This window comes from Haemorhous mexicanus, chromosome Z (assembly GCF_027477595.1).
Source record: "Haemorhous mexicanus isolate bHaeMex1 chromosome Z, bHaeMex1.pri, whole genome shotgun sequence".
NCBI classification, from domain to species: Eukaryota; Metazoa; Chordata; class Aves; order Passeriformes; family Fringillidae; genus Haemorhous; species Haemorhous mexicanus.
In genome coordinates, this window is record NC_082381.1 from 75,557,644 (window position 1) to 75,574,732 (window position 17,089).

Here is a 17,089-nt window from a genome sequence, read left to right on the forward strand (position 1 = left end):
TAGAAATATTAGACATCCTGATCCTTTAGATTACATTTGATTCAGGAAAAAAAAAAGTGTTTGGCTTCCAGAGCTTTGCAGGATGAAGGCTTTAATGCCAACTTTGCTCTACAAGGAGATGTAGCATTCATTAGAAAGGACTCAAAGTGAAAGCAAAGACAAGCTCATTTGAGCATGCACACATTTGAGAAAAAGAAATCACATATTTGCTTTTATCCTTTAAGCTTTCTTCCAATCTAGGCAGTATTTTCTGGTGTGGATCACTTTACAGTGTTACAAAATCAAATCCTTTCCCATGTATCATATATTTTAGGTACTAACTTTTCTGAGGGGCAATATTTAAATACAGCCTAAGTAATACAAAAGCTTATAGAGGTAAGACACATAATGGAAGCATACCTATTTCATCAACACTGAAACATTTTTTATCATATACTTCATTTTTACTGGCAAGTTGAACACAATATGGTGTCCACACAGAGGTGTAGGATGCATTGAAGTAACAGCTATTTTGTCCTGAAGTGATATAATCAGGGCATTCTTTCCAGTCTTCCTCATTACTAGAATGACAACAAAAATGCAATATTCGTGAGAGAGAGATTTACAGATCTTACAAAGTACAAATTACAGATGTTACAAGACACAGTATTGATAAGTCATAAAATTTATGAAAGGGATAAAAAAACATGTCAATATTGATGGTGATTTACAATGAAACCACTGTTGGAGAAACCTGCATAACTGAGTTTATGTACTCATGTACTCTTAGTGGCCTGGAAAATAGTTGAACTTTAAGGTGCCTTCTAACCCAAAGCATTTTATGATTCTATTATTCTGTGTTTCTGTGATTTGTGAGATGTCTCAGAAGCTAAGAAATTAAGAAAGTCAGCCTTGCTATTAGGCTTAAGTCTGCTATGCAAATGTATCATTACCATCATCAAAAAAGCATCTGTAGATCAAAAAGATCAAAATCCTGTTCATCAGAGGGAACAGAAATGCACATCCTCCTATTCCTGTGAACAAAAGGCCTATTTCCTTAATAGCCATTACTGGTAATGTCTACGTCCTTTTTCAGGCTAATCATTGTAGCAACTTGAAATTTAAAAAAGCTTGAAGTGGAGCTGAATCATAATTGAACAGGACTCAATGCAACATTATCCCTGTATCAGAGCAGGCTTTTTCCCTGGACCTGTACATTCAGACTTTATCACAGCAATTGATCAATGGGGACTTCATAAAACTTCAATAAAAATTTGAAAGGGCCTGTATCCAACCTCCACATCTGTGCACTTATATAAGGAATCTCAGTGCTGCAGGTTAGATGGATAAAGAATAAACTGAAGTCGCCTATTAAAAAATCCTTACCCAAGCCATATAGTGTTCAGTTTTGGCTTCTGCAACCTGGACCTAAATTTAGTAAGAATGTGTTCTTAATTATCTGTCAAATAATGCTCATTGCTGCAAATTGCTCAATAACTACCAATGAATTCTAACATTTGAAAAAATGTACTTAAAACTTAAAAAATGGACTTATAACCTTAAAAACAGTATGGCCCATATCACAGCAAAAAAAATTAACAGTAGCAACCTTACAAGCATGACAAAATAAATTACTTTCCTCTTTTCGTGTTTCAGCTTTTATTACCTCTTCTTGTACAACAGCTGTAGTATTCTTGGAACAGTGAGGTTATAAAAATTTCCAGCAGTCCAAAAACATGAAAATGTCTCCATTTCAGGTGATCTGCATTTGCTGATTTGTGGCCACTGCAAGCGGTCTGTCAGAAAAAAAAGCAGGGGACAGAAGGATACACATTAAACAAATCCAAAACCCAGACTAACCTGCTGTTAACATGAAACTCAGCACCTTTAATGAACAATTAAATTTTCTTCCAATCCCTTATGCACAATGAGGCAATATTTAAATTCTTATGTGCATACATGTAGATGACTTTAGAAACCACACATCTGAAAGATTTGTCAAGCTCTCTTTTGGACCCTGTAGAAGTGAATATTATCATAGTTTGACACTTGGCCTATGGATTTGCCAGCCCTACAGCTGTAACTGAAGAGAAAAGTCTGTTTCAGATGGAAGAGACCTAAAACAATCATCCAGACTAACCACTTGACCACCTTAAGGCTATCCCAAGGTTAAAGTCTGTTTTTAAGAGCACTGTCCAAATGCCTCTTAAACACTGGCAGACTTGGAGCATCCACCACCGCTCTAGGACACCTGTTCCAGAGTTTGACCACTTAAAGAAGCTTGTCCTAATGTCCAGTCCAAAGCCCTCAGGTGTAGTTTTGAAACATTCCCACATGTCCTGTCACTAGCCTTCTTATCAGCTTTGCTCCCCTCCTCAAGATGCAAACAAGGACATTCAAATCTTCTTAAACTGCAGGGCCCAACGCTGCACCCAGAGAGGTCGCAGCAAGGCTGAGCACAGTGGGCTCATTGCCTTTGGACTAGCTGGCTGTCCCCAGTTTGGTTAGGTCAGTACAGATACACCTGAATTAGCACTTCACTTGATTTGAAGGTGTGGCATTGCAGAGCTTCCATCGGACTCACCACAGCTTAGCACATACCCAGCTGGTGCATTTCACTATGCCTGTCATGACAGAAGTTACCTTGAGCTGAGCTCGGCTTTGTGTGCACAATGCTGTGTGGCTACAACCTTGTTCTGAGGGCACTAAGGGGACTTCTAAGCATGGGCAGGTTCTGCCACATGCCACTTCTATATCCATAATTTCTATTCTTTGTCAAAACCGCAACGATGAAAACTCTTAAGATGACTGCTACAATAAGTCAGCCACATCAACCCTTGTGAGAAGTGTAAACGCAAAAGTTGTAGGTATGACTCACTGCTTCCAAAGTGAAGACTTAACTTTTTCCGGATTTTGAAGGTTCTAATTGCCAGTGTTCCTTATTTGGTCTGAAAAGTTTTCAGAGGAAAATCAAATGTACATGGAATTGTCTACCTCTCTTCACAGACTATCTGGGAATACAGTCATTTATTCAATAAAATTTCTCCAAAATGCACTCAAGATGCAGATGTTAGTCAAGTATTTATGAGTGGTGAAATGATCCCTGAAAAGGGAATAACATGGTGCTACTAGATCCTGCATGCAAAGTTCTTTGTGAAGGTTTTGGCTGTATCACAGCTGTGAATATCAGAATTTCAGACAAGATATTAGGAAGAAATGTGTTAGTGTCAGGGCGGTGAAACCCTGGAACAGATTGCTCAGAGGTGGGTGCCCACCCCATTTCCTGGGTGCCCCACCCAGGAAACATTCAAGACTAGGCAGGACAGGCCTCTGAGCATCCTGGTCTAGCTGAAGTCATCGGGTGATTGCAGGTGGGTTGGACTTGAGGATCTTTACAGGTGCCTTCCAGCCCAAACCATTCTGTGATTCTGTGATTCTGTGATAATAATTGATACAAGATATTTTCCTTCAAAGCCAGAAAAAGTATTAAGATACAGTCATCCACAAGCACTAGGCACTTCCTGCTACACAAGAGGATATTGTGGCCTTCATGAACGCTGACTCCTTTATTTATGGCTCAGAACAGACACAGCCACTCCATGCCTGAGCAATCTGTATTTCTCGGGCTCAATGGTTTAAATTGTGTACTTTATATTACACATTGCCAAGCATCCATGTCATGTACTAACTAGTACATGAGTATTGTGAATTTCTGTTTTGCTCATCCCATAAAATTGTCTGATTTTACACTCTGGACAATGAACAAGGCCTGAGAACATGTCTGTAAATAGATTTCACAAGCTGGTTAGATTAAACCTCTCTGCCCTCCCCTTCCCTCTCCTGCCTTCCCAAAGCATTGAGAATTCATCTTGCCACCCTAAAATAACTGAAGTTTGATTGGAAAAAAGCTGGCTTTTTTCTTAGCCAGCGTGTTCTGTTTCACTCAACTTTAAATAACTTTCAGTTTAAAACTAAAACAAATTTTGAAATGAACTGCTGCTGCAAAGGGAAAAAAAAAATGCACTGTTCTTTTCCCAGAAAATACTGAAACAGAACATTTTTACTATTGTGTCTGATTTTTTTTAGTGTGATATTTAGTGTTTGACAGCTTTGACAAAACTTCAAAATGCTTCTGGGATTGAAGTTGATTTGAGCTTTTACACAGTTTTACATAATTTGTCAAACAATTTCCATGTAGTAGATGTCTTTGTTAGAAACAACACATGATCATGAAACTGCAAATTGTAACATAAATCCAAAATAAAGCAGGATAAAAGATTCAAGAACAGTATTGTATTTATAACTTTTAAAAGTGCGAGTGTTCCAGCTTTCAAATTTGAATTTTCTTATTTAATTGAAAATCAAATTATTATATAAAAGCAAAACAAAGAAAAAACTGTTTTAAAACAGAACATGAAAAATTAATGAAATTTTCTGCTTTCACTTCAAAGACATGAATAAAATTGTCTCAGTTGCATGATACCTATAATCAAGAAGACACGTGTCTGTCCCTTCTTCTATAAACAGATAGTGTGCAAGGAAGTACATGCTATGGCTTTTTCTGCTTCTATCCTTAGCTACATGCAAATATAGTTATTTTTACTGCAACACATTAAGAATTTGAGAAAATGATATACTGGAAAACTCTACTAAATTAGAGTATTTCTGTTGATGTATTTATAGTTGTATTTATAGCTAGATCATATAATATTTAAAGACCATGCAGACCATGTTCTCATCTGTAGGGGTAAATAAAGTCACACTGTCATTTTTTCACATAATGAAATGAACTGAATTGAATCAAACTTCACTTAGATTTTGAGAAGTCCAGCAGAATCTTAGATGTAGTGTCTACCATGTCTTACTAATCAATTCTCTGGAATTTACCAACTTTATGCACACTTTCAGATGTGCAAACTCTTTTAGGAAAACAGATCATAGCACAACCAGAATCATTTACAATGGAGAGGATTAGCAATGCAGAACACAGATTAAGACTTGGTCACCTACATCCTAACTTTAGAGGAATGTATCCCAAAGTCTCTCTTTTCCACTTCATCATGACAGGACCATTAATTCTTTCTCTCATAGATGTTCCTTCAACAGTCCCAAGATTTTTTGAACATGGAGTATTTTTGTTTGGGGTTCAGTATTCCTGGTTTACCAGTTTATATGAATACATATATTTTTATTTTATGACTATTTGAAATAAATATTATCTTATGATAAACATTTCCAGTTTCCATGTCAAGTTTCCAGCCACAGATTTTGTGACTGACTGAAGAAAACTTTAGCATATTAACTTGTGTAAGGCTTGGCATTCCTGGGGTAGAGCTCATGAATTCCTTGTTTCCCACACAAGTCAATTATCAGCATTGTGCACCCTGTGTGAGCGCCATCTGAACAAACTGTCCCAGAATGTGATAACTGTTAGCAATAGCTCAGCTGAATGCATTTAGGCATAAAGACAGCAGGGTACTGAAAGTAAAGGCTGTCAAAACGAGATTTTAAATAGACTAGAAGAGCAAAACAAAGAAGATCAAAACAAAGCATAGATGCACACTTGCTCATTTCCTATCTAATCCAGTAAGTTCCAGTCAAACTGTCATTAATAAAACCACTCGCTTAACTCAAGATAATGGCTTGACCAAATATGTCATTTCAACAGGAAAAAACATGGAAAATGTGAGAAGGCAAATTCTTTTGGAGATTGAATTTACTTTTTCATTTTCATTTTCTTTTTTTTCCCCCTTTCTGCCCTTCCTTAAAGGACCCTCTAATAAAATATAACTTTAAAAGGAGCTGGAAGTGTGCAAGAGTAAAGAACTGACATGTGTAACTGGGGTGTAGCAAAACAGTTTATCATCATCTTGGAGAAAGTCCTACTGCCACCAGACCTCTAGTGCTTCTGCAGGAACAACAGTGGAGGAGTACACAAATTGTACAGAAATATCCCACTTGTTGGTGTAGGACTGGTAGATTGGAAGATGTAATTATAATAAGCATCTGACTGGTAAAAATCAAGCTAACTAAACACAAAATTATAAAAGGGGCTGCACTTTTGCTGAACAAAAGGAATTGTTTCTACTTGTGAATTTTAGCAGCTTCAAGTAGAATTATCCATTATCAGAACTTCCTGTACCAGTCAAACCTACAGCAAAGTTAAACTCACAGAAGAATGACATATCCCAATATGCAAATCATTGATAAATGCAATCTTATGCAACAGCACATCTCTTCATATAAACCATTCTCAAAGGACATACAATGTGTCACTGCAAAAGTGCAATAGAGGAAGGTGGGAATGGCAATACAAGGAAGGGAATTCATTACAGTTAACACCGAAAACAGCTATGAAGAGCTGGAGTGCTATTTCCTGTAGCTCAGATTTGTACATTGGCAGTAAATGCTCTGTCAATTAGGTCCTGCTCCTGAATCCAGCAGGCTCATCAACGGTTGGGTCATTTAATAAGAGCCGGTTGATTTCTGTGCTACCAGGAAATTCTAATTTGTTTAAATTAGGCAGTAAAATGAACCACATTTGGTGTCAGGGGATGATATGTTGAATAGGTACAATCTAGTACTAATAAATTGTCAGACATCCTATACAGAGAGCAGGAGATGCAGTACAGGGAGACAACAACCAGGTCATCTCTTCAGCAGGCTGCTTGCTAATCTGACCCAGTTTTTGCCCTAGATAAAAGGGACCCATAAAGGACCAACGAGTTCTGGAACAATTTTTTGTGGGAAAGAATAAAATTTATTTAATATCAGTAATAAATCAGATCCTTTTTCACAAAATACTTGACAGAAACAAAGCAAAGCTTAATAACTCTGATATGCTGTATCACAGTGAAAATACAATGGAAATGCTGTGTAAGAGAATATTATGCCCATGGAGTAAGTCTAAATATTTTAATAGTTCATTATAAATTCAGGTGTTTTTCTTAGAAGAATGAAAGTGGGCTGTTTACCTCTGCATTGAACATTAATTTGGTGACTGCTACCTCAAAATACATTATGTACGCATCCCTGCAAAACAGATAACTATTCTGGCTGTTCTTTCAGAAAAAAAAAACTTCTTCCATCTTTCATCAAGTGAGTCTGATGTGGTTAAAAGCACAAAAGCCAGGAGAAACTGAGCTTATTCCATAGCGTAGAAGTCCAACAGCTGTGCTGGTTTCCCACACTTTCTATGCTATTAAGCATCCACAGAACAGAAATCAATGTGGCTCACACATGTAAGGGTAGTACACACAAACAAAGTAAATAAAACTCAGGATTGAGGGAAAAAACAGTCATGCAGCATTACTTGGTACCACTGCCCATGAGACAGTTCAGGGAGGAGAGTGGATGTGCTCAGGTGCCATGTTCCATGGTACTTGGTATGTGCTTTCCAAATCATTCTCTCCCACATGCAGAGGTGGAATCAAGTGATTTCTGTTGCAGGTAATCACTGTCTACTGGGCTGCCTTCATATACAACAAATAAAGACAAGCAAACCCAAAGGTCATGGTAATTGTAAATGAAAGGCAGTTAATGTAACAAACCCATTTCAAACTCTCTCTTCATTGCTTACATAGCTGTAAGTTAAATTGAAATGACCTTTTCAAGAAATTATGTACCAAAAAAAAAAAAAAAAAAAAAAAAAAGTGCTTTTATCTGTTACAGCCATTGCTGGAGATGTTCAGTATTGACCAGCATTATGTCATGGGGCATATGAGGAAATATGGAGGCACAAATGAAGTCCTGTGGTCAAACAGAATGTACAATTAGCAAACACCACAAAAGGTCTTCCATGCCCTTCTCACTGCAAACAAATTTTTCAGTACTGATTAAAATTTTCAATATCCTTCTTTCTTCTGCATAGGTACTAGCAATTTCTAGTCTGAAGCCCAGTTCAAAGTTAACAGCTGTCTAAAATCAAATGCATTGCTCCCCGCCATGCAGTGATGAGATGTGGGCCCTCCAAAACTATCGGACTGGTGCTCAGAACCAGCACCAGAAAGACAAGCTTTCCAGAAAGAGAAGCTTGGCATTCCCAATCCAGGTCCTAACACCTTCCCAAACTCTACGAGAGTACTCAGAGGACATGCGGAGTAAGACCATCAGATTTAAGAACTGCAACTTGACAAAACAATGAAAAGTCACTCTAGGGCACATCTTACTGCTCCTGGCTAAATGTTACAACTTACTTCCCCTGTTTTAACATGAGCTCCCTTCCTCTAAACAAGAAGGTGTGCAGATGGGGCACTTTGCACTGCAGTGGCTACTGGCATTGGGTAAGGGTACCCAGGTCTTGGTCTAACCAGGGGATAAGGGGAGACCAAGCCTTGAGCCCCAGAGCCTGGTGGAGGATGCCTGGGGCATGGAGCACATGGTGGGCAGGGTACTGTGGAGCACACCTTGCAAAACCTGGCAGCAGCAAATGTCTGTGCAGTGGTGTTAGGACAAGTGTCAGCCTGAGAACAATACAGAGAGTGTTTTAACAAAGGAAAAGCTACAGCACAGCTAACCTGCAGTGGGAGTAGACAAACGGAGCCAAAACAGGGAGAAAAAGAAAAAGGAGAACAAAGACACAGATGAAAAGAAGAATGAGAACATGACATGTTTGATAAAAAAAAGCACAAGAGGGCATAAGTGGTTATGGAAGGCAAGTAAGGGCAGCAAAAGACTTGAGGTAAGGCAGAACAATCATAACATTGAAAAAGTACAAATGAAACACACGAGCTGATGTAAGCCTGCAGTCACTGCTACTCAGTTCAAATAGTGAAGACAACAACTTCTGAGTCTGGCACATGCATACCCTGATAATGTAGAGCAGAAACTGCATGTACCTGGGATCACCCACGAGAGATGCTAAGGTAACAGACTGGAGGAGAGAGCAGGTGGTTGCAAGGGCAGTGTGAAAAGAGACAAGCAAGCACTGACACTGCAAACCTGTTAAGGACAACCGCAGAATAATGACAGCACAGCAGAAAGACTGAGGTCTTCCTCACAAATCTAAATGTCAGACATCAGGTTTAATACAATCAGTGCTCCATGAAAGCAGGGTTGTGAGTCTGCCAGGTTTCATTCACAGCCAAGATGCAGCCGTGCACTAACAGTGATATTATATCCCAAACTCCATGGGTAAGAGGACAATGACACTATGTCCCAAACATCATCAAAACAGTGCTGGTTATGCAGAAATGTGTCCTGATATTTCTTGTTGTTTATTTCCTGTCCACACCCCCGTTACATTTGAATGAAGCAACTCACAGAAATATGCCCCCCAATCTGGCCTTGTTCTTGACATTCAGTCCTTTTTACTCACACTGCTGTTAAGAGATCGGAGTTAATCTCTCAGTTCTTGTACTTTCCACTGTTAAAATTTCAAGTTATTTCTGACTTCTGCAGATTTTTAACCATTCTTCAAAACAATGGCTGTCTGGTGTATTTGTAGTATCTCTTTCATACTTGGACGAAAAATCCTACCTCGTACTCTACAGAGATTTTAACTATCTCCATTTGAAGGAGTAAAATTTGTTTTTTATTCAAGTGAAGCAAAAATTCCAGTTCTATCCACAGAACAACTATCTGAATATCTTTGAAGGGCATCCCAAAAAGGCAGCAGCAATTTGTTCCCTAGTCTAGAGGGAAGTTCCCTGTTACAGTCACCATATAGCAATATAAAAACTATGGAGATAAAAATTATATGGGGGCTGTTACTGGAAGGGCCATTTGTTACCTTCACCTGGAGTGAAACTCCATAGGATTTTACTGAGCCATTCCCTGAGAAGTGCTACTACAAAAAAACATCCTAAGCAAGCAGGGCCACAGGCACCCAACAGAAGCTGAGTCCCCAAAGCAGTCCAAGGATTCCTGTGGCAGTGATTGCAAACTTTTTGAAGACTGCAAGTCTAGTGTTTCTTCACAATTCTTCATCATGATAAACACCCAATTTTATCTTTAGACATACTGTGAAGTATACAGGGACTTATATGGTATTTTCACTCTTTTGCACCTTTAGACCATAACACTTTCTTTTGGATCCCAAAGAAAATGGAATTGAGTGTTTTAGAATATTCTGTTATGCCATATTTCTCCTGTGCTTTTTAAAGTGTCTGTTTTATTACTATGGCCAGGATGTTTATCATTCCATAATTCAGAGTTTTATCACTGCAGTGAATCGTGAACTATGAATTCCCAACTTCAAAGTGAAATTTAAAAACCAAACCCAAGAAGAATAAAATAATTGTTTTCTCCTCCTTTTACCTTCAAATCTAACAAGAACATGAGTCTTTGCAGTTTTGCATGGCTTTTGCTTTTGTAAGAAAGTTCTTTTTAGTAGGTTTTAAAAGGAAAATCACTGTGACAAAAGTTCTGTCTCCTCTTAGGCAAAGTTATAGTAGTCCTACTATGATTGTCCTTTTAATAGTATTTTTAAAGCAACAATCTCCCCCTCCTAATGGTCAGAAATTAAGCCAATATTGTGACAGATAATTTAAAAGTCCTGCAAATTTACAAACAAGTTTTATTTTAAAAAACCCCAAACAAAAACTGGAGTACCAAGCAGTTCTCACAGCCATGATTTGACATATGTTCTTTGGATCCCAGCTGGATTCCTGCACATGAAAGGAAATGTATGTGACACAGCTGTAAATTACAAACAGGGAGTATCTGAAGTTCTTCCCAAAATGGGAAAGTTGCTGAGCTGGATGCTTCTTGACTTTATCTGAAATTCAGGATGATGTAAATACCAAACAAGAGAAGAGCTCATGTCAATGATGTTAGACTGATGGAATTAAATCAACAGTGGAAAAACACACCCCCACCCCAGGAGTACTGGCAATTCAGAACTAGGATGAACAAAACACCAGAGAACATACAAACAGGGGACACTCATGACTACGTAGTGAGTTGGGCTTAAGGGAATAACACATATTTTCCTTCAGCTTTTATTACTGTCATCTGGCTCCGAACCTAAAAGATCTTCTGATCATCTCTATGGCACTGGGTGGCCAGAAGTAAGCCTCCAGTCTAATCCTTATTTTACTACTGCAGAGGAGATTTGGACAAAACAGTCATATTCAAAATCACAGTGGACAGATTTTTAGAGGAATTTTTTTTGTTTTGATAGACTGCCAAAAATTATTTATTTACATTATGTATCCTCTGCTGGACTTGACTTTCTCTGGCAACTGTTTTGTCTTTCTAAGAATCCAGTGCTGTCAGCCCTGAGCTTCAGAGCTTACATAGGGAAGGCTCACAGAATACTTGCAGTACTTTACAGTACTTGAAATAGAGGCTCCTGAGATATCCTTGTAGTTTGGTGGTTATTAAAGAATGAGACTTTCCCATCTGGCTTGTTTTCCATTTTCCTACAATGACATTTCATAAACTAGTCTTTTCAAATGAATACCGGAGGTGTTTAGAGGGAAGATGTGATTTTTTAAATTTGAAAATACAGACATTTCCTGACAGGAAAGAAACCAAGCCTAAACATTCAAGTTAACTAAAGACCAGCCTAGGTCTCTTGAATTACTGCAGTCTTTAGCATGTCTAAGAAGACTTCATGTCTGATAAAGGCATAGACTTTTAACAATACTATTCCAAGGAGGGTTTCATTCCCCTGAGTGCCATTCATGCGAAAGGAAAACAGTTGTTATGCTTTATTTAGATTAACAAATGATTAACAGGCACTATCAATAAGGGAAGATCTAATGAGCCTTTAAAACAATCAAAGAAAGAGAGGTCAGTTGGGAAACAGTCTTACATACCATTTATGGTAAGACACTTCCTTCTCCTCTAGGAGCTCTCCAATATGCAGTTAAAGTCAGGAGGTTATGGACATTTTACACACAATTCATGAAGAGTTTTGCAACGGCTCTCATTCGAGTTATCATTAAACAATTACACATCATCTCCCCAAAAATACTGCTTTTTGCAGGGGAAAGACAGGAGCAGCAGAGAGGTTTGCTTTGTGAGTGAGCCTCAACTGAGTTCGAAGGAAGAGCAGTTCCCAAATCCAAAATGGTTACTCAGAAAATCCTGCCATCAACAACTTGGTTCAATGTGTCAGACACACATTAAAGACACACTGCGTGCCACTCAGTTAGAAAGCTCCATTTGCAATCAGTTTTCTAGATGCAGGTGGCTAGTCACTGATGTATGTGCTATTCATTGTCACTGGGTGTGAGATACACCTCGCCTTTTCTAGAGACCCTGTAATTCTGGAAACCCTGAAGGCAGGTACTGCAGAACTTGTCTCCTACAGTAACCCTCTGTCACCTCCCTTCCTGCCCAACTTTCCATGCTCTCTTGAGTTTTCTTTCAGTATCCTCTGCTACTTTCTAAATGTCAACAAACACACCATTAAAGCCAGAAGCTGTGCTTTTGCTCCAGTGCCTCAGTAAGAGCAAATGGATCTTAAAACAAGTCACAGACCACTTGTGTGCACTTAGCCAGATTTTCCTGATACAGTCTCAGAATTATGACGATTCCATCTACCCCTCCACAGTAAGAGTTTGCTACTCAGACAGGTATAAACAATAATGTAACAATCACACCATCTCCTCAACAAAAACTGCAAGCTGCAATTATATAAAATGACCAAAACCAGATTTTTGGCACACCAACGAACATGAGATTAAGCGATTAATTCACTCCCTCTACAGGTGAAGAGAAAAACATGATGAGTTCAAGAGTGTTAGACTTGTCTTTAAAACAATGAATACAAAAAACCTGCGAGGATGAGTCATGTGAGACCCTCCCTGAGTGATGATAGGAAGTTTTACTTCAGGAAATTGTTCTGTGTCAGTGAAAAACTCCTCTCTATTTAGTGCTGGTTGTACTACTGTATGAATCAACATCAGCAGGTAAAAGGGAGTTACACAAGTCTAAGACAGAGAAAAAACAGAGAAAAAAACAAAATCTAGTTTAGTTTTGGATAGAAAGTTAACTCTTTAATTTCCAACTGCAATTAATGTTGGCAGTCTTGTTTCACATCCCATGTGGTTTACCAGTTTTGCTCAGAATATTTAAATTTTTTCTAAGAAATTGCCTCAGAACATGTCTTCAAGGAAGTTTTATAGAGGTTACCATGTTTCTGGTACTAGTCCTGGCAGGCCCAAATACAGTGAACCACAAAGAAGAACATTATGACTTCTTTTTCAACAGGAAGACATTGACAGCAGTATTTTTGAAGTGTAGAATATTTGTAATCCTCAATAAGCATATGTTTGTTCTTAGTAGACCATTTCTGAAGGATCTTTGAATTTCCCTGCATTTTTGAGATCCAGCTTTTCAGCATCATACTAAGAGTGGATCTTCCTAAGGTAGAAACTGTTAGATCCCAATGCCTATAGACAAATACCAGCTGTACATTTTTTTTATTGTTCACAGAAGTCTGAGACACTCTCAACAGTATATAAAGAAATTGTTTGTGAGATTTTTCTATTTGTGATTTTATTTTAGCAATGCAATATGCTGTCTTACAGGTCTTCTAAATTTGATATGTTATGAACTGTATTTTACTAAATTTTTCAGTTTAGTAAATGTCAAAGGATATAGTGATATAGTTTAAGGAAACAAAGACTAAATGACAGGACTAGAAAACATCAGGCCAAAAAGTAAATGCAAAAATCTATTTCAGAGCAAATAATGTGCAATGTTGATTTGTGAAGGAAAACTAACCAGCTTTGGTTCATTTTCAGTAGTGTATTATAGAAAACAAAAATCTGTTGAGCTAAAAGACAAATTGTATGTTTGATCAGATTTCAATGGTAAAGCGTATCTGAAGAGGGAAAAATGAATGTCTATGGCTAACTGATGACTAAATTATATCCCAAAGTTAAATACATTTCTTGAATGGAATTCAAATTGGTATCAGAAAAATCTTTGTAATTATTCCCATATTTTTGCTGTACAGACAGCTGCTTCTGTTATAGCAAAAAGAGTGACCTTGTGAAATGTTACTCTTTACTTAGGTACAATTCTTGATTATAGAGCAAATCACAATGTCTCAGTTTATTTAAATAATTGCTAAGTCTTGATGGTCCTGCAGAGCCACTGCAATTTTGGAAAGGTGAGATGGATTATACATTATGGTATGTGTTTCAACAGAATTTTTCAGGAGACAGTTGCAGAATCCTTACCTTGAGACTTACACTGCTGAACACCTCATACAACATTTAAATATTCCTGTACTTTCAATTACTGCAGATGTTATTATGCTGAGGTAAAAGCAGCCCACAAAAAGTAGATGAAAAAAGACAGAAGGAAAAAAAGGAAGAAGAGTGTGCAGAAAGAAGACAAGAACTCAAGTATTGAATAAATCTTATGACACCTACCTGGAAGAAGACTTTTAAATGCATGTTATAGAAAGAAGCTTAAATGGAAGCCTGAGAACAAAAAGCCAAAGCACAAATGTTGCTATTCAACTGAAATAAGTGACACCAATTAGTCTGTATTACAGCCATAGGTGTATACTTGTTCTGGTTTTCCAAAAAGTCAGAAGGGACTGCACAAATTGGCACCTGGCTTAAGAACCAGCCTAGGCTCATTCACAAGCTCTGAGTAAGTGACAAAAACCCCCTAATTTTAAACAAACACTGCTTCTTTCAAAATATTTGATCCTTGCTATTCTAGGTAGCTACAAAATTAATTTTTAATGAAAACATAATAAGAAATAGCAAAATATTTCTGTGGAAAGTTGACATTCAAGAAACTCAACAGAAAGACAGAAGTTACAGCAAAATGTTAGATCTGAAAAAGCTCAAAACTGAGGAAAAGGATTAAATGGCAAAAGTAAACATACAGTCTGTTTAAAATGTTGCAACATTTTAGACCTACTTGCACTTACTGACATGTCTAAGAAGTAAGCTTGTCAATAAAAGCCCATAATGTATGTTCTCTGTCATAGATTTTGAGGGCAGAATGATTCTGAACAGTTGGACAGGTTTATATCAACCATTATAGCTGAACTTTGCAAACTGTGAGAAACATGCATTTGTTTTCTAAAACACTGCAGTAAAGATTCTACCAAAAGAACGATATTATTTCCACTAAAAAGCCCTTCCTTGGCAGATGTTCATTACTGTTTAATGCTGGTCACAGCTGGATTAAACTCAGGAAAGCTGAGCTCAGTGCTTCAAGCTTGGAAACTTATTTGCATCTCTACAGACAAATTCTTCTTCAGCTTGCAATCCAGCTGAGTATAGCCAGGAAAGTGTTACAGCTTTTCCCATGGCCTTCAAAGCTGAGTTGGAGGTCTCAGAGCAGGGGCTCCCCTGTGACTTTCATCACCTTCCTTTCATAGATGGGCTGAAAGTAATGTTAAAACAGGGAATGCAGTGAGGCTTTGGAAAAAAAAATTATGCCTAGAGAGGCTATCTGATTGCTTCCACTGACTTTGCACTGCACCACATATAAAGACAGTCCCCAGAGGGAATAGGAAAACTGCAGAGGTGACATTCAAAACTCAAGTCAGCATCAAAATCTGTGAAGTTCTGAGTTTATGCTGAACTTCTGGGTTTTTGTCACCTTGCTTATTTCAGTGACCAAGAAAAAATTATACTGAATGACATCAGCCATCACATTCTGACGGTTACCCCAGAAATTAAGTGGAAATAATTTCTGCTATGTCTGCACAAGATATAGTATTAGTATAGTATACAGTAGTTTTTGCATGTAGGCCTAGCACAGACAGAGACAGACAATAAAAATACATGTACATGTTGGTAACTTAGGAAATGTGAAGATAATTTTCTCTTCAGATGCTCTCAGCTGTTTCTTTTGAAAAGGTAAGAAATAATACAGATCACATCAGACAGTGTCCAGGCAATGACAGATATCTCTTTAGCAAATTCATCTTTCACAAAACAATAAGAAGCAGAAATACGTAACAGCTTAGTTTTAAAAAATAAGAATATGTCCAGGCAGTTATATCCAGTAATGGTCCTCTATGTATTAATATTAATATCAGGCTCACCCTTCTTCCCTGAGATAGAAGAGTAATACAGTAAACAAGAGGGCCTGACATGGAGACAGAGGCCTCACTGGTGACACAGAAAATTCCATCTGTATTTTACAAAATGCATCTCTGTTCCTTCTCTCACCAGCCAGCCAAGCAACCTTAACTGCTTCAGGACTCAAAGAAAAAAAGACGTGCAGACATGATCTACAAACATTTTGTCCTGCTGAAAGCATGCAGGAAAAGAATGGCAACTGCTCTGAGAAGAGAGGACCACTGAAACATGACAGATTATATTCCCCACAACAGCACCATGTTCCCTCTGCTGCACCACATGCAGTCAGGATCAGCTCCACAAGGGATTTCGCAGTACATACTGCTGCTCTGGGGCAATGAAAACACAAAATTAACAGTGAAGTCACAACCCACAGCTCAAAAGCCCTTCTTCACACTTACAGGACCAACAATAAGTTTTGATACAACCACGTGACACACTTTTGCCATGATGTCAGACTCCCAAGAACCTCACCTACGTTGACTTTGATCAGTATGGCAGCAACTGAAGATAGCTGGGACTTTGCATGCACACATCACACCCCCTTCCCCCCAAGCCCATCCTCCCTGTCCCTCCCACCCTTTTTTCCTTTCCCCTGATGTTGAATGTGGTTTTTTCTAACACAGGAACACCAGGTGGGTATTGCAGGAGGAACTGTCTTTATGACTGCACAATCAATGCACTCCAGAGATGGGAGAGCTGACACGTTTGCATTTACTTTGGAGCACATCAGCCAGTAAAAGTGTATGAAGTGCTGCTGGATAGACTGGGACAGGTGGGCAAACTGGCCTCCCAAGGCTGTAGGCAGCTTCTGGGTGGAGGCCCCCTCCCTGCCAGGGATGCCTGCAGGGTCCATCCAGCCCAAAGATGGAACATCCCTTTTTGGATATCTGAATAAAAGTGAGTAAGATTCAACCAAATAAGGAGTAAAGATCCTAGAGCATCTCCAGAGGTGCTTTGTTGCTTTGTAGTTCTGAAGTCTGCAAGGCCGAAGTCTGTAAACCTGTATATTTCTAGCTGAACCTGCTTACATTATAACTCTTTAGATACTATAATTCATTGCAATAGATTATAGAGTTGTTATTTAGATAGTGCACTAG

The 17,089-nt window shown here is 38.3% G+C and overlaps 1 protein-coding gene across 3 annotated transcripts in view; it reads right to left on the reverse strand.

The window, feature by feature from the left end:
• The window catches only part of GHR (growth hormone receptor), a 150,134-nt gene that overhangs the window by 13,313 nt on the left and 119,732 nt on the right, over window positions 1-17,089 (reverse strand). For all 3 annotated transcript variants that reach the window (XM_059873613.1, XM_059873614.1, XM_059873612.1), the window contains exons 4-5: window positions 1,646-1,775; window positions 400-560 (exon numbers count right to left, since the gene is read on the reverse strand). In XM_059873613.1, the coding sequence (XP_059729596.1) occupies window positions 400-560; window positions 1,646-1,775 (291 nt within the window). The remainder of the gene's footprint in view (window positions 1-399; window positions 561-1,645; window positions 1,776-17,089) is intronic.